Here is a 26,390-nt window from a genome sequence, read left to right on the forward strand (position 1 = left end):
TCGCAACTTCACTGTTATGCTAACTTCTATTATCACTGTAAAGCTGCTTTGAAACAATCCATACTGTTAAAAGCGCTATATATAAATGAAGGTGACTTGACACCTAGGATGGCTTGAAGGTGAGTAAATCATGGGGTAAATTTCATCATTGGGTGAACTATCCCTGTAAGGGAGAAAATTGTACAGAGAGACTTTAACACCAAATAACTAGTCATGTAAAAGTGCACACTCTTCAAGAACTCATAAGGGCAATTATTGCATGGGCACATATGCAATGCTTTCAAGTCCTGTTCATACCCAGTATTAAGATGCATTTTGGTTAATCGGATCAAAAGTAGAAATTCCTGTTTACACCTGTTTTAATTGGTCTCATTTGTCCACTTCTGCCCTGATTTCTTAAAGGAGAGGATCTACCTTTGGGATTTTTCAGATCTTTCAAAAGGATACAACAGAAAAATACATGGAGAGCAGCAGCTTTCGTTTCTTGGGCATGCTTGAGTATCAATATGTGCAGTTATGTTAGCCCAGCCATAAAGTCAATGTAAAGCCACAATCAGAAGATAAACAACCCTTAATTTGATACTATGTGAAACATGAACAGGGGACTCAAGTGAGCAACTAGAGCTTGGCAAATAGTTAAGTTAAATGGCTTGGGCAGAAGCTTGACCCTTTTAGTTCAAGTCTAGAACCTCATTGCAGAAAATAAAAAAGGTTTAGTAGTGCAGCCCTACAAGTCAGACTGAGAACAGTCACGAAACATCCAAAGCAAGACAGAGATCAATACCAAAGATAAACTAATGTTCATTTTCAGGAAATTTATTAAACTAAATTCACATGACCAGGATAACTTCTCCACTAGACACCACAGTTTTCCCACTAGAGATGGTCTTGATGTGCACATCTCTTCCTGTAAAAAAGTGGTAGAAGCATTAGACATTTAAATAAATGTTGTTCCTGAAGTCAATGTACGGCAAGCACTCACTTTTCCTAGTGCAGCTTTGCTCACAGGTGCCAGAAGAGGGATGGCACACCGCTGTACTACAGTGGATGAAGATCTAACAGAGGGGAAAGGGTTAAGCCATATAATTCACTATAAAAAGCACTAATATTAAGGCTTGAGGTAAGGCTGTGGAGCATACGGTTTCCTGCAGAGGAGCCAGTGATGCTGGATCTACAAATGTGAACATCTTCACAACAAAGCGCTTGTAGTGTGTTGGGAACTGAAGACCCGAAGATCCAGCCACCGGAACCAATGTGGTCAGGTAACGATCATCCTGGTAAGGGCATCTGAAAGGCAAAGAGGCATTCAGAAAAGCCTTACAGCACATGGATAAAGACTGGCCTTACTCACCCATCAACCAGAAGGTCCCATTGGGGTAGACTGAGTGGACTGGGGGTTTGTGTCGCCCAGCAATGTCCCAGCATCAGGACAATGTTGGGGTCGGTCCTCTCCAAAATGCGCACCTCAACATACACAGGTTCTCGCAGGACTTTTGTAACTGGATAATCAGCACCACTGTAGTAGGATGTGTATGCCTCATCCCCTGAGGATACAGTGTTAAACTAAACTGCTGCAACCTGGAGTTTGTGAGGCTTTAGACATACTTGGGACAAACACTTACCTTCTGCACAGCCTTTAGTGACACATTGACCATTTGCCAGTCTGAGCTCAACCCTGAGGGGTCCAGGAGCAGCTACTGGTGGAGGTGGAGGAACACTGTTGACCTCCACAACCAGAGCTTCCACAGAAGTAGCAGAGTACCTACACTGGAAGAGAAGCCTGGACAAACCATGAGCTTGTAGCAGTTGTCAATGATTAACATTTATGATAAAGCATATGTCACCTACTCAAAATGGCTGTCCCTTGTGATGAAACCAAGTGGTCCGATACCCACTTCATACGAGGAGATCATTCGGTTTTCATACACCACATATCCACTGTCCTCCTGCAAATAGTAACAGTTGGCATCCAGTCCATCCTAAGCCATACATAAAGAAAGAAAAAAACACAAGCAGCTACTCACAATCATGCTTGTGCCACATGCAGTGACAGGGAACTGGTATATAGCAAAGAAAGGTGTGGATCCCACAGGACTGCAAGATGGGTCACTTCCACCCAAGAGACGGACAGAATCCAGGCTCAGTCGAGGCAGCGTAACATCTCTAGCTACCACTACCACAAACTGACCATCTCTTATACACTGGACAGTCACTGGAATGAGTTACAAGAGCAGGTTATTGCTGAAAATCAGTTTAAAAAGAAAATTTTGCATTGACTCAATCTTACCAGCCTTCCCATAGTAACACTGCTGTCCATTAAAGCAGCAGTTCATAGTTGCACACTCAGCACCACTAATACCAGGTGGTCCACATTGGATCTGCTCAGAATCAGCTACAGCACATTTGTCAAGGGGCTCTGCCTGTGCCACTGGCTGCTTAGGCTGAAACTGAGAAAACTGCTGACTAGCTTGCGGTTGAACTGACTGAGGAAACTGTTGACTAGCTTGCTGTTGAACTGACTGTGGAAACTGTTGACTAGCTTGCTGTTGAACTGACTGTGGAAACTGTTGACTAGCTTGCTGTTGAACTGACTGAGGAAATTGTTGACTAGCTTGCTGTTGAACTGACTGATGAAACTGTTGCTGTTGAACTGGCCGAGGAAATTGTTGACTAGCTTGCTGTTGAACTGGCCGAGGAAATTGTTGACTAGCTTGCTGTTGAACTGACTGAGGAAACCGTTGACTAGCTTGCTGTTGAAACCGCTGGTCAGTTTGCTGAAACATCAGAGTTTGAGGATTCTGGGGCAGATTACTCCACTGTGGAACAGCATGACAGAAAGCAAAGAACCAAACACAAAGTGCCAGACACTGAAGAGCACACCAACTTCCTGCCATTGTTCAACAGCTAGTCACACTGTTGAGAAGCTGCCCTTTGGTATTTTTGTACCATACAGACTTTGGCTAATTAATGATAATCCCTCCCTCTTCATTAACAGTCATGATTCTCCAGACTTGCATGAGTGGGAGTCTATGCAACTGCGTGATTCTATTGGTTCTTACGATATATATACGACACAAAAGCAGATATTGAGCTGAATTCAGAATAGTATGCTAGTACAATTTCTGTCATTCTGAAGTCAGCCTTTGGTTTCTCGTTCATTAGCTGAATTGTATAGGCTATTTGATGTTTTGGCTATTCTGATTTTTTTTTTCTTTTAAACATCTTGGGGTTTTCATGGCAAAAGGCCTGTATATTCAGGGTATGTTTACACAACAATGACGTACTAAAAACGGAAACGTTTTTTATTTTTCATTTTCGTGGGCATATGACAACTTAGGGTGACATTCCCGAAATTGGTTCATCCCGCAATACATAAAGTGTCCCGCATTTCAGTTATGTCTGTATTATTATTTTTCCTCTCTGAAATTACAATACTACTGTAAGAAATATAATCTGTGAATGGCATTTAAAAATCGATTTGTGCAGCCGTCATGTTCTAGCTGTAAAAATAACCAACCAACCTAACCCTAGCCCTAAAATTATAAGGCGATAATATACCCCAAATTTATTGAAATGCACATTTATTGTCTTGTCAGAGGAGGATGGGCTCCACCCAAAGTTTTTCTCTTCAACTAAACATATTATGTTACTATTTTACCTGCTGCCATCACCTTTGTCTCCATTGGGACAAATGCAAATAATATATTTCACAATGAAAGCGTTCAAAAGCATTATTTCTCTAAACTGTTAAAACACGTCAACGAGTGGATCTCTGAACTGGTGTGAGTGAATGGAGGCAGGGCTAATTGTTGCATTGTCGTAGAACCACATATACTAAATGAGGCAACGGTGTAGAGTTACATTCAAGCAATTTTAAGGCATTAAGAACTTTTCCAAGGAAAACATTTTTAAATATGTCATTTTGGTAATCAAAGATGAGTTTTAAAGGGTTGGTTCACCCAAATATTAAAATTACCCCATGATTTACTAAGTCCAAAGTGCTTCTATCCATCATAAAAGTAATCGCACGGCTCTGCGGGGGTATATGAAGGCCTTCTGAGGTGAATTGATGTGTTCGTGTAAGAAAAGTATAATTTTTTTAAACTTTATCGACTAAAATAACTAAATTACGGCAGACGGCCGTGCGCATCGATTTAGGGTGGAAGACTAACCTCTGACCCGACGCACAACGTAATGATGAACACGGAAGTGCAGAGGATAGAGCAAAACAAAACATCAGTAATGAATTAGAAGTCTAAAACAACTATTGTTAAAAAGAAATGTCAGAGGAGCTTGAGTTTGTTGCCCGGCCCTGTTTGTTTGAACTGCGAGAGGCATCTAAACTTACGACACTCCTGCATCCTAGATTGCACTGTTTAGTCGTGTGGTGGTGGTGGTCGACTTGCGTAGTATGCGTACGGCCATCTGCCGGACACTAGTTATTTTAGTCATATTTATTTTGCGTAGAGAATACGGATAATCGTTTGCACCTTCGAACCTATTTCAGGGAGTGCGTTCTAGGGACACCAGGCACTTATTGTGCAGATGAGCGCGTTAAAGGTTTTCTGTTAAATTAATGACTAATGATCTTCGCAACTTCACTGTTATGCTAACTTCTATTATCACTGTAAAGCTGCTTTGAAACAATCCATACTGTTAAAAGCGCTATATAAATGAAGGTGATTTGACACCTAGGATGGCTTGAGGGTGAGTAAATCATGGGGTAAATTTCATCATTGGGTGAACTATCCCTGTAAGGGAGAAAATTGTACAGAGAGACTTTAACACCAAATAACTAGTCATGTAAAAGTGCACACTCTTCAAGAACTCATAAGGGCAATTATTGCATGGGCACATATGCAATGCTTTCAAGTCCTGTTCATACCCAGTATTAAGATGCATTTTGGTTAATCGGATCAAAAGTAGAAATTCCTGTTTACACCTGTTTTAATTGGTCTCATTTGTCCACTTCTGCCCTGATTTCTTAAAGGAGAGGATCTACATTTGGGATTTTTCAGATCTTTCAAAAGGATACAACAGAAAAATACATGGAGAGCAGCAGCTTTCGTTTCTTCTCTGACAGCTGCAATACCACACCAAACACTGAGTGCAAGTTTGAAAATCTAGAATGGTGAGAAACTCGTGTTAACCCTCAACCAGGTCATATTCGCCCTGTTCTGTGAGAATCTCCAACGTGGGAGTTAGGCAATCTAGCAAGGAGGCTAAAGACTGCAGAATCTAGTATCAGTCGCTAGAGCACATCTTCAGTTTAGGGAAGTGAGGTTTTAGCAACTACTAGTTGGGCTGTGTTACACTTGGTACATTTGTCTTAAACCAAACTTAATACTTCAATCGACAAAGTTTAAAATCACGTCTGCTAGTGCACTTCCTACAATGTTTACATATTAGGCAAGTAGGCGATAGAGCAGACCATGTTTTTCCGATGTTCAAACACATGAGCATCTACACTACGAAAGCAACCTGGCTAAATGTGTTGGTCACCTCTGGAAGTATTCAAAAAGAGACAAACTCAAAGACAATTTTTATATTTACTAGCCAACTGGTGATATGATTTATTTTTAAATAAATGATTTGTAAACAAGGCCTTGGTCAGCAACCTAGGTGGGATATAACAGTTAAGGGATTCATGCTTAATAAAGTGGTCTACTTCAAACATTACTAGGACTATCCTGGAAAAAGTGCTGTAATGAACTTGGGATAAAAGGAAAAGTGCAGGTTGAGACAAATAATATTATACTAACAACTAAAATAAAAAAAAGGCAACAAGTGACCTTACAGGGACTTGGGTATGCTTGAGTATCAATATGTGCAGTTATGTTAGCCCAGACATAAAGTCAATGTAAAGCCACAATCAGAAGATAAACAACCCTTAATTTGATACTATGTGAAACATGAACAGGGGCCCCACATTAGCAACTAGAGCTTGGCAAATAGTTAAGTTAACTGGCTTGGGCAGAAGCTTGACCCTTTTAGTTCAAGTCTAGAACCTCATTGCAGAAAATAAAAAAGGTTTAGTAGTGCAGCCCTACAAGTCAGACTGAGAACAGTCACTAAACATCCAAAGCAAGACAGAAATCAATACCAAAGAGAAACTAATGTTCATTTTCAGGAAATTTATTAAACTAAATTCACATGACCAGGATAACTTCTCCACTAGACACCACAGTTTTCCCACTAGAGATGGTCTTGATGTGCATATCTCTTCCTGTAAAAAAGTGGTAGAAGCATTAGACATTTAAATAAATGTTCCTGAAGTCAATGTACGGCAAGCACTCACTTTTCCTAGTGCAGCTTTGCTCACAGGTGCCAGAAGAGGGATGGCACACCGCTGTACTGCAGTGGATGAAGATCTAACAGAGGGGAAAGGGTTAAGCCATATAATTCACTATAAAAAGCACTAATATTAAGGCTTGAGGTAAGGCTGTGGAGCATACGGTTTCCTGCAGAGGAGCCAGTGATGCTGGATCTACAAATGTGAACATCTTCACAACAAAGCGCTTGTAGTGGGTTGGGAACTGAAGACTAGAAGATCCAGCCACCGGAACCAATGTGGTCAGGTAACGATCATCCTGGTAAGGGCATCTGAAAGTCAAAGAGGCATTCAGAAAAGCCTTACAGAACATGGATAAAGACTGGCCTTACTCACCCATCAACCAGAAGGTCCCATTGGGGTAGACTGAGTGGACTGGGGGTTTGTGTCGCCCAGCAATGTCCCAGCATCAGGACAATGTTGGGGTCGGTCCTCTCCAAAATGTGCACTTCAACATACACAGGTTCTCGCAGGACTTTTGTAACTGGATAATCAGCACCACTGTAGTAGGATGTGTACGCTTCATCCCCTGAGGATACAGTGTTTAACTAGAAACTGCTGCAACCTGAAGTTTGTGAGGCTTTAGACATACTTGGGACAAACACTTACCTTCTGCACAGCCTTTAGTGACACATTGACCATTTGCCAGTCTGAGCTCAACCCTGAGGGGTCCAGGAGCAGCTACTGGTGGAGGTGGAGGAACACTGTTGACCTCCACAACCAGAGCTTCCACAGAAGTAGCAGAGTACCTACACTGGAAGAGAAGGCTGGACAAACCATGAGCTTGTAGCAGTTGTCAATGATTAACATTTATGATAAAGCATATATCACCTACTCAAAATGGCTGTCCCTTGTGATGGAACCAAGCGGCCCAATACCCACTTCATACGAGGAGATCATTCGGTTTTCATACACCACATATCCACTGTCCTCCTGCAAATAGTAACAGTTGGCATCCAGTCCATCCTAAGCCATACATAAGAAAAAAAAAACACAAGCAGCTACTCACAATCATGCTTGTGCCACATGCAGTGACAGGGAACTGGTATATAGCAAAGAAAGGTGTGGATCCCACAGGACTGCAAGATGGGTCACTTCCACCCAAGAGACGGACAGAATCCAGGCTCAGTCGAGGCAGCGTAACATCTCTAGCCACCACTACCACAAACTGACCATCTCTTATACACTGGACAGTCACTGGAATGAGTTACAAGAGCAGGTTATTGCTGAAAATCAGTTTAAAAGAAAATTTTGCATTGACTCAATCTTACCAGCCTTCCCATAGTAACACTGCTGTCCATTAAAGCAGCAGTTGATAGCTGCACACTCAGCACCACTGATACCAGGTGGTCCACATTGGATCTGCTCATAATCAGCTACAGCACATTTGTCAAGGGGCTCTGCCTGTGCCCCAGGCTGCTTAGGCTGAAACTGAGAAAACTGCTGACTAGCTTGCTGTTGAACTGACTGTGGAAACTGTTGACTAGCTTGCTGTTGAACTGACTGAGGAAACTGTTGACTAGCTTGCTGTTGAACTGACTGATGAAACTGTTGCTGTTGAACTGGCCGAGGAAATTGTTGACTAGCTTGCTGTTGAACTGACTGAGGAAACTGTTGACTAGCTTGCTGTTGAACTGACTGAGGAAACTGTTGACTAGCCTGCTGTTGAACTGACTGATGAAACTGTTGCTGTTGAACTGGCCGAGGAAATTGTTGACTAGCTTGCTGTTGAACTGACTGAGGAAACTGTTGACTAGCTTGCTGTTGAACTGACTGATGAAACTGTTGCTGTTGAACTGGCCGAGGAAATTGTTGACTAGCTTGCTGTTGAACTGGCCGAGGAAATTGTTGACTAGCTTGCTGTTGAACTGGCTGAGGAAACTGTTGACTAGCTTGCTGTTGAACTGACTGAGGAAACTGTTGACCAGCTTGCTGTTGAAACCGCTGGTCAGTTTGCTGGAACATCAGAGTTTGAGGATTCTGGGGCAGATTACTCCACTGTGGAACAGCATGACAGAAAGCAAAGAACCAAACACAAAGTGCCAGACACTGAAGAGCACACCAACTTCCTGCCATTGTTCAACAGCTAGTCACACTAGCCGCGTTTCCATTACCCTTCAAATTGCGCAAATTGAAATTGCGAATTGAAAATACGCTCAATGGAAACACGTCAATTTCGCAAAAACTCTCGTTTATCGCAAAAAAGTTTTTACGCTCGCATGAGGAGGTTTTTCAGCCAATTCGAAAAAGGAATATTTCACAAAACTGCAATGGAAACAGTTTTTGCGCATTTACAGTCACCTGACTTAGAAGACGCGGTGTGTTTGGGGTCCGTGTACGCAAATAATAATAATTATCATCATTATAACATTTACTAGGCTACATATTTAGATGACGCTTTTATCCAAAAAAGGAACAAAGCAATTCGTCAAATGTCATTCATAATACGGGTTAGACAATAATAATACAGAGCTGAGATTATCACAAATAAACACAATATTTTGACGCATATCTAAGGGTTTATGTGGAGTGTGGAGCGCGCACTACATGGCACGGAGGCGCGGGCGTGAACACTTGCATTTTCCTATTAACAGTGAAACAACTTAATATAGCCTACTCTATAATTTCTGGTCATACAGAAAATAATAATACATTATTTGTAACTACTTTTATTTGTGTAAACAATAACAAGAAAATGTTGTGCTTTTGTAAAATAAAATAAAACAATCAGGCGCGCTTTCATGATCTCGTGAACTGGAGCGCGAGAACTGAAACTAAATATAGCCTATGTAGGCTAAAGCTTGAAATGTCCACTTTAAAACGAACAAATTCGAATCGAAAGCTAATACATTTTGTTCTGATTAAGTAATCCGTATGAAAGGTGCATTTCTCTCTAAAAGAGCATCTGCTTAACAGCGGAGATGGAGATGTTTTTAGCCGAGTTAGAAAACAATAGTTTGATAATATTAATGCCTCTTCTTATTCAGCACTGCGGGGAAAATGTCAATTCCAGGTTCTAATTTGGCCTTAGAAAACCAGTAAAATCGACAAGTTTTCCATATTAATTTGTGAATATTTTACATGTTTAATAAAGGGGAAAAAAGTCATTTAACAAACATCTGAAAATTCGTCGATATTTACTTTTTTGCGCAGCAGTTGGTGTAGCCAGTTTAAATTAAAATTGTGGTGTTCAACTTTGCGTTTTAAAAAGACAACCGTTTATTTTTCGTTTTTCAATTACGGGTTTAAAAAGGAAAAAACGAATGGACACAAAAGTAGCCTACATGGATCGTTTGGAATAGGAGACAGAGTTCTTTATTAAATTCATAAAAGAAACAATAATTAGGAATACTGGATCCTAAACTTCAAAGAAATGCCACAATCAAAACCTCAGCGCAGAAATGAGGGTGAAACACCCAGAAACTCCTTATATTTCGTTTGGAATATAAGGGTCTTTCCCTGCCATTAATGCTTGGATAACACGTACGTCTCCCTCCATTAATAATAATAATGTCTAATGCGGTGGCTGTGAGATTATATAAACCAACGTCCGTTGCAGTGATTTTTAGAATGACTTTATCGCGAGAGAAAAAAGGACGTTTTAGTCGCATAACATCGGTTAATGGAAACGCCGTCATTTCGCAATAGTTTTGTATCGATAATTAGATAAAAGCGCAAAACATTTGCGCAAATCTGTAATGGAAACGCGGCTACTGTTGAGAAGCTGCCCTTTGGTATTTTTGTACCATACAGACTTTGGCTAATTAATGATAATCCCTCCCTCTTCATTAACAGTCATGATTCTCCAGACTTGCATGAGTGGGAGTCTATGCAACTGCGTGATTCTATTGGTTCTTACGATATATATACGACACAAAAGCAGATATTGAGCTGAATTCAGAATAGTATGCTAGTACAATTTCTGTCATTCTGAAGTCAGCCTTTGGTTTCTCGTTCATTAGCTGAATTGTATAGGCTATTTGATGTTTTGGCTATTCTGATTTTTTTTTTCTTTTAAACATCTTGGGGTTTTCATGGCAAAAGGCCTGTATATTCAGGGTATGTTTACACAACAATGACGTACTAAAAACGGAAACGTTTTTTTTTTTTTGCATTTTCGTGGGCAGATGACAACTTAGGGTGACATTCCCGAAACTGGTTCATCCCGCAATACATAAAGTGTCCCGCATTTCAGTTATGTCTGTATTATTATTTTTCATCCCTGAAATTACAATACTACAGTAAGAAATATAATCTGTGAACGGCATTTAAAAATCGATTTGTGCAGCCGTCATGTTCTAGCTGTAAAAATAACCAACCAACCAACCTAACCCTAGCCCTAAAATTATAAGGCGAAAATATACCCCAAATTTATTGAAATGCACATTTATTGTCTTGTCAGAGGAGGATGGGCTCCACCCAAAGTTTTTCTCTTCAACTAAACATATTATGCAACTATTTTACCTGCTGCCATCACATTTGTCTCCATTAGGACAAATGCAAATAATACATTTCACAATGAAAGCGTTCAAACAAAAGCATTATTTCTCTAAACTGTTAAAACACGTCAACGAGTGGATCTCTGAACTGGTGTGAGTGAATGGAAGCGGGGCTAATTGTTGCATTGTCGTAGAACCACATATACTAAATGAGGCAACGGTGTAGAGTTACATTCAAGCAATTTTAAGGCATTAAGAACTTTTCCAAGAAAAACATTTTTAAATATGTCATTTTGGTAATCAAAGATGAGTTTTAAAGGGTTGGTTCACCCAAATATTAAAATTACCCCATGATTTACTAAGTCCATCAAAGTGCTTCTATCCATCATAAAAGTAATCGCACGGCTCTGCGGGGGTATATGAAGGCCTTCTGAGGTGAATTGATGTGTTCGTGTAAGAAAAGTATAATTTTTTTAACTTTATCAACTAAAATAACTAAATTACGGCAGACGGCCGTGCGCATCGATTTAGGGTGGAAGACTAACCTCTGACCCGACGCACAACGTAATGATGAACACGGAAGTGCAGAGGATAGAGCAAAACAAAACATCAGTAATGAATTAGAAGTCTACAACAACAATTTTTAAAAAGAAATGTCAGAGGAGCTTGAGTTTGTTGCCCGGCCCTGTTTGTTTGAACTGCGAGAGGCATCTAAACTTACGACACTCCTGCATCCTAGATTGCACTGTTTAGTCGTGTGGTGGTGGTGGTCGACTTGCGTAGTATGCGTACGGCCATCTGCCGGACACTAGTTATTTTAGTCATATTTATTTTGCGTAGAGAATACGGATAATCGTTTGCACCTTCGAACCTATTTCAGGGAGTGCGTTCTAGGGACACCAGGCACTTATTGTGCAGATGAGCGCGTTAAAGGTTTTCTGTTAAATTAATGACTAATGATCTTCGCAACTTCACTGTTATGCTAACTTCTATTATCACTGTAAAGCTGCTTTGAAACAATCCATACTGTTAAAAGCGCTATATATAAATGAAGGTGACTTGACACCTAGGATGGCTTGAAGGTGAGTAAATCATGGGGTAAATTTCATCATTGGGTGAACTATCCCTGTAAGGGAGAAAATTGTACAGAGAGACTTTAACACCAAATAACTAGTCATGTAAAAGTGCACACTCTTCAAGAACTCATAAGGGCAATTATTGCATGGGCACATATGCAATGCTTTCAAGTCCTGTTCATACCCAGTATTAAGATGCATTTTGGTTAATCGGATCAAAAGTAGAAATTCCTGTTTACACCTGTTTTAATTGGTCTCATTTGTCCACTTCTGCCCTGATTTCTTAAAGGAGAGGATCTACCTTTGGGATTTTTCAGATCTTTCAAAAGGATACAACAGAAAAATACATGGAGAGCAGCAGCTTTCGTTTCTTGGGCATGCTTGAGTATCAATATGTGCAGTTATGTTAGCCCAGCCATAAAGTCAATGTAAAGCCACAATCAGAAGATAAACAACCCTTAATTTGATACTATGTGAAACATGAACAGGGGACTCAAGTGAGCAACTAGAGCTTGGCAAATAGTTAAGTTAAATGGCTTGGGCAGAAGCTTGACCCTTTTAGTTCAAGTCTAGAACCTCATTGCAGAAAATAAAAAAGGTTTAGTAGTGCAGCCCTACAAGTCAGACTGAGAACAGTCACGAAACATCCAAAGCAAGACAGAGATCAATACCAAAGAGAAACTAATGTTCATTTTCAGGAAATTTATTAAACTAAATTCACATGACCAGGATAACTTCTCCACTAGACACCACAGTTTTCCCACTAGAGATGGTCTTGATGTGCATATCTCTTCCTGTAAAAAAGTGGTAGAAGCATTAGACATTTAAATAAATGTTGTTCCTGAAGTCAATGTACGGCAAGCACTCACTTTTCCTAGTGCAGCTTTGCTCACAGGTGCCAGAAGAGGGATGGCACACCGCTGTACTACAGTGGATGAAGATCTAACAGAGGGGAAAGGGTTAAGCCATATAATTCACTATAAAAAGCACTAATATTAAGGCTTGAGGTAAGGCTGTGAGGCATACGGTTTCCTGCAGAGGAGCCAGTGATGCTGGATCTACAAATGTGAACATCTTCACAACAAAGCGCTTGTAGTGTGTTGGGAACTGAAGACCCGAAGATCCAGCCACCGGAACCAATGTGGTCAGGTAACGATCATCCTGGTAAGGGCATCTGAAAGGCAAAGAGGCATTCAGAAAAGCCTTACAGCACATGGATAAAGACTGGCCTTACTCACCCATCAACCAGAAGGTCCCATTGGGGTAGACTGAGTGGACTGGGGGTTTGTGTCGCCCAGCAATGTCCCAGCATCAGGACAATGTTGGGGTCGGTCCTCTCCAAAATGCGCACCTCAACATACACAGGTTCTCGCAGGACTTTTGTAACTGGATAATCAGCACCACTGTAGTAGGATGTGTATGCCTCATCCCCTGAGGATACAGTGTTAAACTAAACTGCTGCAACCTGGAGTTTGTGAGGCTTTAGACATACTTGGGACAAACACTTACCTTCTGCACAGCCTTTAGTGACACATTGACCATTTGCCAGTCTGAGCTCAACCCTGAGGGGTCCAGGAGCAGCTACTGGTGGAGGTGGAGGAACACTGTTGACCTCCACAACCAGAGCTTCCACAGAAGTAGCAGAGTACCTACACTGGAAGAGAAGCCTGGACAAACCATGAGCTTGTAGCAGTTGTCAATGATTAACATTTATGATAAAGCATATGTCACCTACTCAAAATGGCTGTCCCTTGTGATGGAACCAAGTGGTCCGATACCCACTTCATACGAGGAGATCATTCGGTTTTCATACACCACATATCCACTGTCCTCCTGCAAATAGTAACAGTTGGCATCCAGTCCATCCTAAGCCATACATAAAGAAAGAAAAAAACACAAGCAGCTACTCACAATCATGCTTGTGCCACATGCAGTGACAGGGAACTGGTATATAGCAAAGAAAGGTGTGGATCCCACAGGACTGCAAGATGGGTCACTTCCACCCAAGAGACGGACAGAATCCAGGCTCAGTCGAGGCAGCGTAACATCTCTAGCTACCACTACCACAAACTGACCATCTCTTATACACTGGACAGTCACTGGAATGAGTTACAAGAGCAGGTTATTGCTGAAAATCAGTTTAAAAAGAAAATTTTGCATTGACTCAATCTTACCAGCCTTCCCATAGTAACACTGCTATCCATTAAAGCAGCAGTTCATAGTTGCACACTCAGCACCACTAATACCAGGTGGTCCACATTGGATCTGCTCAGAATCAGCTACAGCACATTTGTCAAGGGGCTCTGCCTGTGCCACTGGCTGCTTAGGCTGAAACTGAGAAAACTGCTGACTAGCTTGCGGTTGAACTGACTGAGGAAACTGTTGACTAGCTTGCTGTTGATCTGGCCGATAAGATTGTTGACTAGCTTGCTGTTGAAACTGCTGATTAGCTTGCTGTTGAACTGACTGAGGAAACTGTTGACTAGCTTGCTGTTGATCTGGCCGATAAGATTGTTGACTAGCTTGCTGTTGATCTGGCCGAGAAGATTGTTGACTAGCTTGCTGTTGAAACTGCTGATTAGCTTGCTGTTGAACTGACTGAGGAAACCGTTCCTGTGGAACTGGCCAAGGAAATTGTTGACTAGCTTGCTGTTGAACTGGCCGAGGAAATTGTTGACTAGCTTGCTGTTGAACTGGCCGAGGAAATTGTTGACTAGCTTGCTGTTGAACTGGCCGAGGAAATTGTTGACTAGCTTGCTGTTGAACTGGCCGAGGAAACTGTTGACTAGCTTGCTGTTGAAACCGCTGGTCAGTTTGCTGGATCATCATAGCTTGAGGATTCTGGGGCAGATTACTCCACTGTGGAACAGCATGACAGAAAGCAAAGAGCCAAACACAAAGTGCCAGACACTGAAGAGCACACCAACTTCCTGCCATTGTTCAACAGCTAGTCACACTGCTGAGATACTGCCCTTTGGTATTTTTGTACCATACAGACTTTGGCTAATTAATGATAATCCCTCCCTCTTCATTAACAGTCATGATTCTCCAGACTTGCATGAGTGCGAGTCTATGCAACTGGGTGATTCTATTGGTTCTTACAATTTTTTTATTGTATTCTTTCCACAATACGAAAATACACAAAAGCACGTATTGAGCTGAATTCAGAATAGTATGCTAGTTAAAAATTGTGCCATTCTTAAGTCAGTCTTTGTTTTATCCTTCATTAGCTGAATGTTATAGGCTATTTGATGTTTTGGCTATTCTGGATTGTTTTTTTTTTTCTTTTAAACATCTTGGAGTTTTCATGGCAAAAGGCCTGTATATTCAGGGTATGTTTACACAACAACGACGTATTAAAAACGGACACGTTTTTTCTTTGTGTTTTCGTGGGCAGACGACAACTTAGGGTGACAGTCCCGAAATTGGTGCGTCCCTCAATACATAAATAGTGTCAGTTATGTTTGTATTCTTAATATTTCTTCATCCCTGAAATTACAATACTACAGTAAAAAATATAATAAAAACTGTGTCTGGCATTTAAAAATCGATTTGTGCAGCCGTCATGTTCTAGCTGTAAAAATATCCAGCCAACCAACGCAATAGTAGAGATGATAACAACTAAATGGACAGTGCAAAGGAATAAGTGCTGGCCTCATCAAAGTCGGTAAATACAGTTATACCAGCAAGGATTTAATTGTACATACTGGAGAAGCGTTCAGTTTTTCCGCTTGCAAAGTCTACCATACAAATAGCGAATCCACCATGGCGTGAGTGCAACTGGCTTTTAACGGGAATGGGAGATGAGACACTGATTGGTTTATTGCACGTTACACCCAAAACACACACATTACTCATTAAAATAATAGGAAAATCCTTTTAGACCATTTTTCCCGTCGTTAAACTAGCAAAAGTGCATTCGGACACTCTCTTAGTGCGCTTGCGCCGTGCGCTTTAGACCATGCGCTTAGATTGTTAAAATAGGGCCCATCATTTTCATATACCTCCATTTTCACAGTCCACACTTCAACGTGAAAACTGCGTTTTCAAAAAAGCTTAAGTTCTGTTCACAAAAATGCTGTCTCTGTCAAGGTTCTGTTACTTCGGTCTAGTTAATTTCTTGGTTTTGTAACAGAGCTCTGACACTCCCGGTTTTGTCTCGTCTTTGCCTGATTGCGTGGTTTTAAACGTGCGTGTGCCGTGCACACACTTGTCTATGTGCCTTGTTATATGTGTGGGGCATGGTGTTTGGATCCAGACACGTCTGTCTAGTTTGGTTTCGGTTCTTTGTCGGGATTCAGACATCCATGCTCCGCGTGTTTGTTTTCTGTTGTGAGCACACAGAATGAGCTCTCGCTCGTTCTCGTGCGCTCTGTCTTGTCACGTGAGCGCGCGGTTTCGAGTTCACTCGGGCCGTGCGCTCTTCCGTCTGCGTGTGTTTTTGTGTCCTGTGTAGCACGCAGTTTGTGTTTACATCGACCGCGTGCTTTCATGTCATGTTTTGTCTTGTGCTGTGTAGCACACAGCTTGTGTTTTACACTGGTTGTGTGCTTTCATGTTGTCATGTTTTGTGTTTTCATTAGCTGCGTGTTCATGTCTCGTTTTGTGTGAGCACATGGCTGGTGATTGGTTTTACTGGCCATGTGCTTGTGTTCTAGTCCTGTTTGGTGTGAGCACATGGCTTGTCATGTGTTTCCTTGTGTCATGTGCTCTCCTGTCGATTGTCTAACCCCGCCCACCTTGTTACCTGATTACTGATTCATTTTCCCCAACTGTCCTCCCTCATTACCTGCTTTGTTTGTTCTCCCTATTTATTCTCGCTGTGTTTGCAGTTCTGGTTCGTATTGAAGCTCCACACCCCAAACAGTTGGTGGCGGTAATGCACCAAATTCGTATGCCAATAGCCAATAAATTTAAGAAGAAGAAGAAGAAGAAGAAGAAAAAGAAGTCGTCCTGGTTCGTTGTCATTTATATCTGGTATATTACCCTTGTGTGTCATGTCAAGGTCAAGTCAAGTCAAGTCAAGTCAAGTCAAGTCAAGTCAAGTCAAGTCAAGTCTTCCTCCACTGGGTAGTATTTGTTGTCTGTTTTGTTTTATTTTTATTATCATTAAAAGCCCTTCAACTCCTGCACTTGAGTCCTCGCTCCTTTCACCACCTCCACCTCTGACAGAGGACTCAGCATACAATGGGTACCTTCCTCTTCCCATCTCCCTCAAATGGGGCCTCGGTGCAGGATCAGATGGTCAAGCTCGTCAGGTACATCTCTCTTCGTCAGGAAGGTCGCAACATCAAATACTTCGCCTTTGACTTTCTGGCCGTAGTGGAAGACCTGGACTACAGCGATATTGGTGATCTTAAAGAGGTTTTTAACACCTACCTCACAAAGCCCCTCAGCCCTTGGGAGATGGGAAGGCTGGTGCACCTGCCGTTCTGGAAATTTGTGTGTCAGTTACACCAGCGTAGGAGGGCGGAGTTCCTTGTCACCGCCCCACTCTCATAAACGGAGGAAGAGGAGGAAAGCTTCCTCTGCATCACAAGGCCTGGAGGCCGTCCCAGGGCCGCCAACTCTTCCTGTCTCAGACACTGAGGCTGTTGCCATCAGTCCTGCCTTGGCCAAGAGAGTGGTTTTCACTTTTTATATAGTTGCTGTCCTGTATCTCTGGGCAGCACACACCTCAAGACTGGCTTCCTCCAGCCCTGTTGGTAACCCGGAAGACGTCCCTGAGAAGCCTGTCCCAGGGCCACCAACTCTCCCTATCTCAGCCACTGAGGATGTTCCTGTCAGACCTGCCTAGGCTAAGAGGGTGATTTTCACTTTATGCAGTTGCTGTCCTGCGTGCCTGGGCAGCACACACCTCAAAAATGTCCGCCTCCAATCCTGTTGGCACCCTGGATGCTATCCCTGAGCCGCCTGCTGTCGTTTCAGAGCCGCCCGCTCACAGAAACGGCCAAGGAGGCCATCCCAGAGCAGCCCGCTGTTGTCCCAGAGCCGTCCGCTCTCTCAGAAACCGCTATGGAGGACGTCCCAGAGCAGCCCGCTGATGTCCCAGAGCTGTCCGCTCTCACACAAACTGCTATGGAGGACATCCCAGAGCAGCCCACAGGCATTCCACAGCTGTCTGCTCTCACCGATACAGCCAAGGAGGTGTCTTGCCCTGCCTGCTCCACCAAGACTCTCTGCACTGTCGGTGCCTGCCTGGTCCGTCCCTCCGACACCGCCCTGGTCTTTAGCCATGTCTCCAGACCCGCCTGAGCCTCCCTGGCTGAACCCGCTCGTCCCTCCCTGGTTCCTCATGACTTTGTGGATGTTCTGCTGGCTCTGACTTGGCTCCCCTCTTTGTCTGTTTTATTTTATTTATTTTTATCTGTCTGTTGTGTTTCGGTCTTGTTTTTGATGTCCCGTGGCCAAGAGGGTGTTTTCACTTTTTATGCAGTTGCTGTCCTGTGTGCCTGGGCAGCAGCACACCTCAAAAATGGCCCACCTGTCCTCCCTCATTACCTGTTTTTTTTTTTTGTTCTCCCTAGAACAAAAGTTTGCAGTCATGTGCTAATTCGTTGTCATTTATACCTGGTATGTTACCCTTGTTTGTGTTTTTCCTGTGATTTAGTCTAGTCAAGTCAGTCTTGTTTTCCCCCTCGGGGTATTTTTGCATTAAAAGCCCTTCAACTCCTGCACTTGAGTCCTCGCTCCTTTCACCACCTCCACACCTGACAGTCTCCGTGTGGACAGAAGGCCAAAATGGAGAAAAAAAGGTGCATTTTCAAACGAAAACGTATTAGTGTGGACAAGTCCTAAGACAGTCGTTTTATACCCAATCATATTACTGACCTGTTGCCAATTAACCTAATTAGTTGCTAAATGTTTCTCGAGCTGTTTCTGTTTACTAACACTTTTCTAGCCTTTTGTGTTCCAATTCAAGGGTATCTTATTTTTTTTTCTTAATTTTTTTTTTTAAACATTTTCTATGTTTTCTATTTTCTTTTGTATATAACATATGGGTTTGTGAGATTTGCAAATCATTGCATTCTGTTTTTATTTACATTTTACGCATTGAATTGGGGTATTATATTTAGTTGTGGGTCATCTTTGGCTGAGATCGATGTATCAGAATGCGTTCTGTCCAATTGTGAATACATGGACATTTTCTTACCTATTAATGCACTACTTTGTGCCTCAATTTCTCCTAAACACATATTTAATGCCATGTTGGCAAAGCCTTGAACTTTCGCTGCTCTAACATTAGTGGGTCAAGGCATATTAGATCAGTCCTCTGCACTCGCCAAGCAAAGTGTGAGACGGTGAATAATTCATGCAGAGGGGGGGGCAAGGAGGGCATCGATTTTCATGCTTTTGAAAGATTACTCTGGTAGTCTTGTAAAGACACTTTAAAAATATATATATATATATTGTAGCTTCCTGGCACTGGGGTTTGGAAGAGAAATAAAATGACAACGGATCAGCAGTGGGAAACCATGTGGAATGATTTATGAATAGCAAAGCAATTTATTAGCCAATTGTGCCTGAAATATATGATTTAAAGAAATATGTGATATTAATTTTATTGTTTTATTTTATTATTGCTGAGAAATATGACAACCGGGTCAGTAGTTAAACAGAGTAATTGTAAATTAACAAATATAAACTCAGGGTAAAGTTTAGAGCTCTCTTATTTCAAGTTCCATGGCAGTAAATTGCTCATGAAAACTTCTTTAAAGTTTTATATAGAATTATATAATATGTTGGTTGAAGGCCCAAAACTTATAGTTATACAATTTGACAGCAAAGTTGTGGAGCGGCAAGAAATCACAAAAGGCCTCTTATGAAAGATTATTTTCAGAAGAAACTGATTCTCTTAAATCCTGCTTCTATGGAGCCCCTAAAGAGACATGGTTGTGGGAAAAAAATATGAGTAGGGGGGGGGAAAGAATAAGTCAATGCTTTTGTGTTCTCTTGAAAATGTTTTGCAGTCCCCTAGTGAAAAACAAAACATGTACCAAAAAGTATACAAACCTATTAACATATTTACTGATATATCACTTGAGACTTGATATAAATTGATATAAATATCTTAATTAAACTTTATTTGGAGAACTTCTGGTAACACTTTATAACAACGTTCAGTTGTAAGTAATTTAAGTGGTTAGTTAATGATGAACTAATCATTTACAAAACATTTATAAATATGAAGTGATATACTAACATTTTATGTATGTTTTGTAAATTCCGTTACAAGTGATTCGTAATTGATTAACTTATTTACGAAACATGACTATGCGTTCATAAATTATTAATAAGTTATATGTTAATTATTGTCAAGTCAAGTCAAGTCACCTTTATTTATATAGTGCTTTTTACAATACAGATTGTATCAAAGCAGCTTCACAGTGATAACATGAAAATAATACAAAAAAACAATATCATCATCATCCACCTTTAAGGCAGATCTATAATATTGTTGAATATTAAATGTCCCCAACTAAGCAAGCCAGAAGGCAAGGCAACAGCGGCAAGGAACCAAAACTCCATCAGGTGACTGAATGGAGAAAAAAACCTTGGGAGAAACCAGGCTCAGTCGGGGGCCAGTTCTCCTCTGGCCAATGAGTGAACATTGTATGATTATGATTCAGGAGCATTACAGGCCAGAAGTTCAGAATGAATCAGAGTATTTGTCCAGTTCCGGTTGGTTGAAGTCGGAGTGGAGAGGAGGAAAGACTGGTTGACACTTGAGGTCAGCGGTGTCGTCGTGTCCTGGCGCTGGTCCTTCATCAGATCTGGATACGGCCTGGTTCCGGTGGACAGCGGTAAACCTCAGGATAGACAGAGAGACTAATATTAGCGTAGACGCCATCCTTCTTATGATGTACCAAATACATCAGGATTTACGGGAAGTGTTCCCGGTCCCGGCTGTTCTAAACTATGCAGCCTAACATTGAATTATAGAAGTCTATAATGTGTTATGTGTATGCTAGGCCGAAGAGATGTGTTTTTAGGCTAGATTTGAACTGACAGAGTGTGTCTGCTTCCCGGACAATGTTAGGAAGACTGTTCCAAAGTTTTGGTGCTAAATAGGAAAAGGATCTACCGCCAGCCGTCGATTTTGATATTCTAGGTATTATTAACTGGCCGGAATTTTGAGATCGCAGTAGACGTGAAGGACTATAATGCGTTAAGAGCTCGCTCAAGTACTGCAGAGCTAAACCATTTAGTGCTTTGTAAGTGATCAGCAATATTTTAAAATTTATACGATGTTTAATAGGCAGCCAATAGGCAGTTGACAGAACTGGGCTAATATGGTCATACTTCCTGGTTCTGGTAAGAACTCGAGCTGCTGCGTTTTGAACTAAATGTAGTTTGTTTATTAAGCGTGCAGGGCAACCACCCAGTAGAGCATTACAATAATCTAGCCTTGAGGTCATGAACGCATGAACTAATTGTTCCGCATTTGTCAATGAGAGCATATGGCGTAATTTAGATATATTTTTAAGATGGAAGAAAGCGGTTTTACAGATACTAGACACGTGACTTTCAAATGAAAGATTGGTATCAAAGAGCACACCCAGGTTCCTAACCGACGACGAAGACTTAACAGAGCAGCCATCAAGTGTAAGACAGTAATCTAGGTTATTACGTGTGGAAGTTTTTTTTCAATAATTAGAATCTCTGTTTTTTCTGAATTTAGTAGTAGGAAATTACTAGTCATCCAATTTTTTATATCAGCTGTGGTACGCCATACTGAACTTGTGATTGATAAGACATCTCTTCATATTGTATGTTTTGTAGATTCAGTTATAAGTCATTGTTAATGATTAACTAATCATATACAAAACATGACTATGCGTTTCATACATTTTTTATAAATTGTTATTTTTTTTGTATGTATGTGTACCGGTATGTATGCATGTAGCAATTAGAGGGCAGAAAGTGTTGTAAATGCATTGAATGCACGTACAGATCATTTGTAACATGTAAGAAATATCTACGGATGATGTGTAACACTTTTACAAGTGATGAATAGTTTACACTTTAGATTATGGGATGCAGACAGTGTTGTAAAGGATTTATTCATGCATTTACACATTATCTATAACAGGTGTTGAACACTGTAGTGTGTACTGCAGTGTAAGTGCTGACTGGTGAGGGTATAGACAGTCTTTAACCTCTGTGTACCTGATGTGAGAAAAACATACAACATTTTTTTTACATTTATTAAACATTTATGAAACACATAGTCATGTTTTGTAAATGATTAGTTAATTATTAACGAATCAATTGTAAATGACTTATAACTGAATCTACAAAACATACATAAAATAATGAACATATCACTTATTAATCATTTAGTAGTAGCCTTTATTGTCACTTAGTCACAAGTACCAGCGAAATTAGCCATCAACCTATGAACGCATAGTCATGTTTCGTAAATTATTAGTTAATAATTTACAGTACTAATCACTTAGGCTACAATGGGATTTACAAAACATACATAATGTTAGCATATCACTTGCTAATAATTTATGGGTGTTTTGTAAATGATTAGTTAACCATTAAATAACCACTTGTAAAACTGAACGTTATTATAAAGTGTTACCGAACTTCTTTATTGCACGATGCACGTTTCTTAAAGTCCCTGTAAAAAAAAAAAAAAAAAACTCTAAACACATTAAAAATGTTAGAAATGTATTGCTAACATATGACAAAGACAGTGAACTGTGTAGTACTGAATTGTGGAGTTAGACCGTTAAACTGTTTTTCACCATTGCCGTGTTCCGGATTTTTTGGGCGGGGCTAAAACAGGGGCTCGATGACGCACTGGAGCCTCAGAGCTCCTGGACACGCCCCTACTCGATGACGCACTGGAGCCTCAGAGCTCCTGGACACGCCCCTACTCGATGACGCACTGGAGCCTCAGAGCTCCTGGACACGCCCCTACTCGATGACGCACTGGAGCCCCAAAACTCCTGGACATGCCCCTACTCGATGACGCACTGGAGCCCCAGAGCTCCTGGACATGCCCCTACTCGATGACGCACTGGAGCCCCAGAGCTCCTGGACATGCCCCTACTCGATGACGCACTGGAGCCCCAAAGCTCCTGGACATGCCCCTACTCGATGACGCACTGGAGCCCCAGAGCTACTGGACACGCCCCTACTCGATGACGCACTGGAGCCCCAGAGCTACTGGACACGCCCCTACTCGATGATGCACTGGAGCCCCAGAGCTCCTGGACACGCCCCTACTCGATGATGCACTGGAGCCCCAGAGCTACTGGACACGCCCCTACTCGATGATGCACTGGAGCCCCAGAGCTACTGGACACGCCCCTACTCGATGATGCACTGGAGCCCCAAAGCTCCTGGACATGCCCCTACTCGATGACGCACTGGAGCCCCAGAGCTCCTGGACATGCCCCTACTCGATGACGCACTGGAGCCCCAGAGCTACTGGACACGCCCCTACTCGATGATGCACTGGACCCCCAGAGCTCCTGGACACGCCCCTACTCGATGACGCACTGGAGCCCCAGAGCTCCTGGACATGCCCCTACTCGATGACGCACTGGAGCCACTGACGCTGGCCCCTCCCATAACAATAGAGCACATTCACATCAGTTTGCCGCTCAATCGCGAGTTACTGTCAGTGATCACGTACAAAACAGATCGGTGTCCTTATTTAAATTCCCGAAAAACGATCACATCAAGAAGAGGTGGATTCATTTTGTGAAGAGAGCTGAAGATCACCACCAAAACCCACCTCTGTAATGATCATTTTACACGGGATAGATTTATAAACTTTCGTCAGAGACAACTGGGATTCACTGATAATCCGCTGTTACTGATGAATGGGGCCGAACCGACTATCTCTCGCCTCGGCCTTCATCCTCCCGTCATGCCGACAACTGGTGCCATCATTGGCAGTGCATGCCCACCAATGAGTGAAAGTTGCCTTGTGTGCTTATTATTTTATAGGCTAATTATAGTAGGTAGTCCACAGTAACTCCACAGTTGAGTGTGGCAACTGAAACTTACCCGTGAGTGGGCGTGGTTTCAGCACAGCCAGCGGACACACCCCCAGCGTTTGAGAGCAGAGACTACTGCAAATTTTTTCAAGATTTTGATAACTTATTTTACGTACTTGCCGGCTTTTTTTATCATTCAAATTTGTCTGGGTGGCTAATAGCACATTTTTCTGTGGTGTGACACATACTTAATTTGTGTCAGAACACATACTTAATTTAGACTTTACAGGGACTTTAATATTAAGCCATAATTTGTTTTTGTTAAGATTTTGGAGATGAACCCAAGCGCATACAGGATGCTAGACAGTTTATTTACAGACAGAAAAACAAAACCCACGAGGGGGCAAAACATAGACAGGGAAAGATATGAGAGTAACAAAACTAGACTATCACTAGACAACATACACAAGATAAATCTTCACAGAGAATGCACAAGGCAAGACTTACTCACAAAATGATACAAGACACAATGTATGAAAATTAACCGGCACAGGACAGCAAACATAAGGGGATTAAATAGGGAGAATCTAATAATGACAACAGGTGACACAGATGAAACAATAATGACTAACGAGGAGAACAAGGGGGCGGGGTTGAGTAACGAGACAACACAAGCACATGACCCAAACAAAAGGCCATGTGCTTGCACACAAAACATGGGTCTGTCATGATCCTGCCTCAAGACCAGAGAAAATCAAGGACAAGGCAGCAGAATCATGACAGTTTTAATATCTCTATTAGTAAAGATACTGTATAATTTCAGTCTTTAAATGCAAAATATTTAAAGTGTACCTAAAGTATTCTTGCAATAGTTCCACTTTAGCACAATCAAATGTACGTAAGTATATCTTTAGTTGGACCGCAGCAATATTTCCTGATAACTATAGTACATAAAGTCTGCTAAATTAGAGCAACTCATTTTGTACTTAAAGTATATGACTTTAGTATGATTTAGTATACCAAAAGTATACTTTCAGGGGATTTATATTAAGTGTATATTTAAATGTATTTGTAGTATACTTAGTGTAGCGGCACAAGCATAGGAGGAATGGTTTTAAGCATAAATTATCTCTGCTAACGACTACGCCACCCTGGAATCTTGCCAGGGACAATAAAATACAATTTGTTATTGAAGGAAACACAGGTTCGTCCACAGTAAGACGGCAGGAGACGTGGGTACAAAAATATAAAATTAGTTTTATTATAGATAAATAATCAATATAAAAATGCACATACATTCAACAGCACTCAAGGTAGACAATTTTGTGGTTCAACAAACACACATGGAGCGACCTGAGTCAGCGGGACAGGAGCCGAGGCAGAGCAGTGGATAAGGGCACTTAAGGCCTCCACAACAAGTCACCTTTTGGCGTACACCTGTGCATATACACTCACACCACTCAGCACACAACACTCGTGAGGGAGACCACCACCAACAATCCGCCCCTGCTTTGTGCACTCAGCTCCTGGAACAGAAATGTCACTGTTGAAACACACTCAGAATTGTCACTGTTGAAACACACTCAGAATTGTCACTCCAAGAGACAGAAATTGAAGTAGAGATATTCACAGTTTTAAGTTTACCATGTTACATTCTGAGTCAAAATACAAAATAAAAACTAATACAAATGAAAAAGGAAACTTTCCTGGTGTCACACAAGACACAGAAACATCCCTGAAATAAAGGGCTCACAGGGCTGCACACACACTAAAATTAACACAAAAAGCGATTTCAGTCCTTTGTCCACAGCAGAACAAATGGAGCAAAACAAAAGCAGCAAAGCAGCGCAGCACAGCAAAGCAGCAAAGCAGCAACGCCTCCGGAAGTAGTCCCACGCAGTCAACCGCACGGAAACTAATCGGTGGTGCAGACGCGACCAATCGGTCCTTATTACATCTTATAAGTGCGATCTCTGGGAACCAACTCAGTCAGGCAACAAACACGCATGTGGGCTGAAAGCTCGTCTCGTCTATCAGATGGACAGCAAGCAAGCACATCGGCGATAACTAAACATTACTGGCGGGAAGCATCAACACCCATGCTTTGACCATCCAGGGTAGGCTACAACCTCAGCCGAATGCCAGCCGTGATAACTTGCATGTCGCCCTGAATGACGACGGAAAATGACGACACGGGAAGGGGTGGTGCCTCGTGACACCAAACACTCTAACCAGCTGGTTTATATGCGCTACTACAGTTCACTGATAGGACAAGCTCAAATTAATCAATCAGCCACCTGCAGGCAGGATAAATTTAATTGACCTGCCACATTAGCATAAAACATTTTTTTTTGGTATATTTATTTTTCAGAAGGGTCCACAGAGAAACTTTGCGTTCTCATGCAAACCTTTTGATTTATTTGCGAGCAAACGCAAAGTTACTTGGGGAACGCAAGTTTTTGCGAGGGAATGCAAAAGCATTGAACAAAAAAATTGTCTCATCTCATATTTTTTCCATCACCATGTCCCTTTAGGGAATCTGTACGCTTCTACATAAATTTGTATTTGTACAAAAAGATGTTGC

At 41.7% G+C, this 26,390-nt stretch overlaps 4 protein-coding genes across 7 annotated transcripts in view; all 4 read right to left on the bottom strand.

Moving 5' to 3' along the window:
• Positions 1-26,390, bottom strand: part of LOC306997178 (uncharacterized protein) — a 230,629-nt gene that overhangs the window by 131,055 nt on the left and 73,184 nt on the right. The gene's annotated exons all lie outside the window — the stretch shown is intronic.
• On the bottom strand, positions 33-3,039 carry LOC306997176 (zona pellucida sperm-binding protein 4-like). The gene is made up of 8 exons (XM_079610326.1): positions 2,288-3,039; positions 2,025-2,212; positions 1,849-1,946; positions 1,623-1,780; positions 1,352-1,544; positions 1,140-1,287; positions 983-1,055; positions 33-907 (listed from the first exon to the last, which is right to left on the bottom strand). The coding sequence occupies exons 1-8, from the start codon at positions 2,892-2,894 to the stop codon at positions 831-833; spliced, it is 1,542 nt and encodes a 513-aa protein (XP_079466452.1). The 5' UTR covers positions 2,895-3,039; the 3' UTR covers positions 33-830.
• On the bottom strand, positions 5,299-8,428 carry LOC306997174 (zona pellucida sperm-binding protein 4-like). 2 transcript variants are annotated; one of them, XM_079610323.1, is made up of 9 exons: positions 8,149-8,428; positions 7,603-7,879; positions 7,341-7,528; positions 7,167-7,264; positions 6,941-7,098; positions 6,668-6,860; positions 6,456-6,603; positions 6,299-6,371; positions 5,299-6,226 (listed from the first exon to the last, which is right to left on the bottom strand). In XM_079610323.1, exons 3-9 carry the CDS (start codon positions 7,344-7,346, stop codon positions 6,150-6,152), a joined length of 753 nt encoding a protein of 250 aa, XP_079466449.1. In that variant the 5' UTR covers positions 7,347-7,528; positions 7,603-7,879; positions 8,149-8,428; the 3' UTR covers positions 5,299-6,149. The 2 variants fall into 2 exon arrangements, with proteins under 2 accessions (XP_079466449.1, XP_079466448.1); XM_079610322.1 differs by having other exon boundaries at positions 5,307-6,226; positions 7,603-8,428.
• On the bottom strand, positions 12,183-14,825 carry LOC306997177 (zona pellucida sperm-binding protein 4-like). Of its 3 annotated transcripts, XM_079610329.1 has the most exons (9): positions 14,569-14,825; positions 14,021-14,328; positions 13,758-13,945; positions 13,582-13,679; positions 13,356-13,513; positions 13,085-13,277; positions 12,873-13,020; positions 12,716-12,788; positions 12,236-12,640 (listed from the first exon to the last, which is right to left on the bottom strand). In XM_079610329.1, exons 3-9 carry the CDS (start codon positions 13,761-13,763, stop codon positions 12,564-12,566), a joined length of 753 nt encoding a protein of 250 aa, XP_079466455.1. In that variant the 5' UTR covers positions 13,764-13,945; positions 14,021-14,328; positions 14,569-14,825; the 3' UTR covers positions 12,236-12,563. The 3 variants fall into 3 exon arrangements, with proteins under 3 accessions (XP_079466454.1, XP_079466455.1, XP_079466453.1); XM_079610328.1 differs by having other exon boundaries at positions 12,183-12,640; positions 14,021-14,804; XM_079610327.1 differs by having other exon boundaries at positions 12,530-12,640; positions 13,758-13,934; positions 14,021-14,804.

This window comes from Phoxinus phoxinus, assembly GCF_949152265.1.
Source record: "Phoxinus phoxinus genome assembly, chromosome: 4".
Classification (NCBI taxonomy): Eukaryota; Metazoa; Chordata; class Actinopteri; order Cypriniformes; family Leuciscidae; genus Phoxinus; species Phoxinus phoxinus.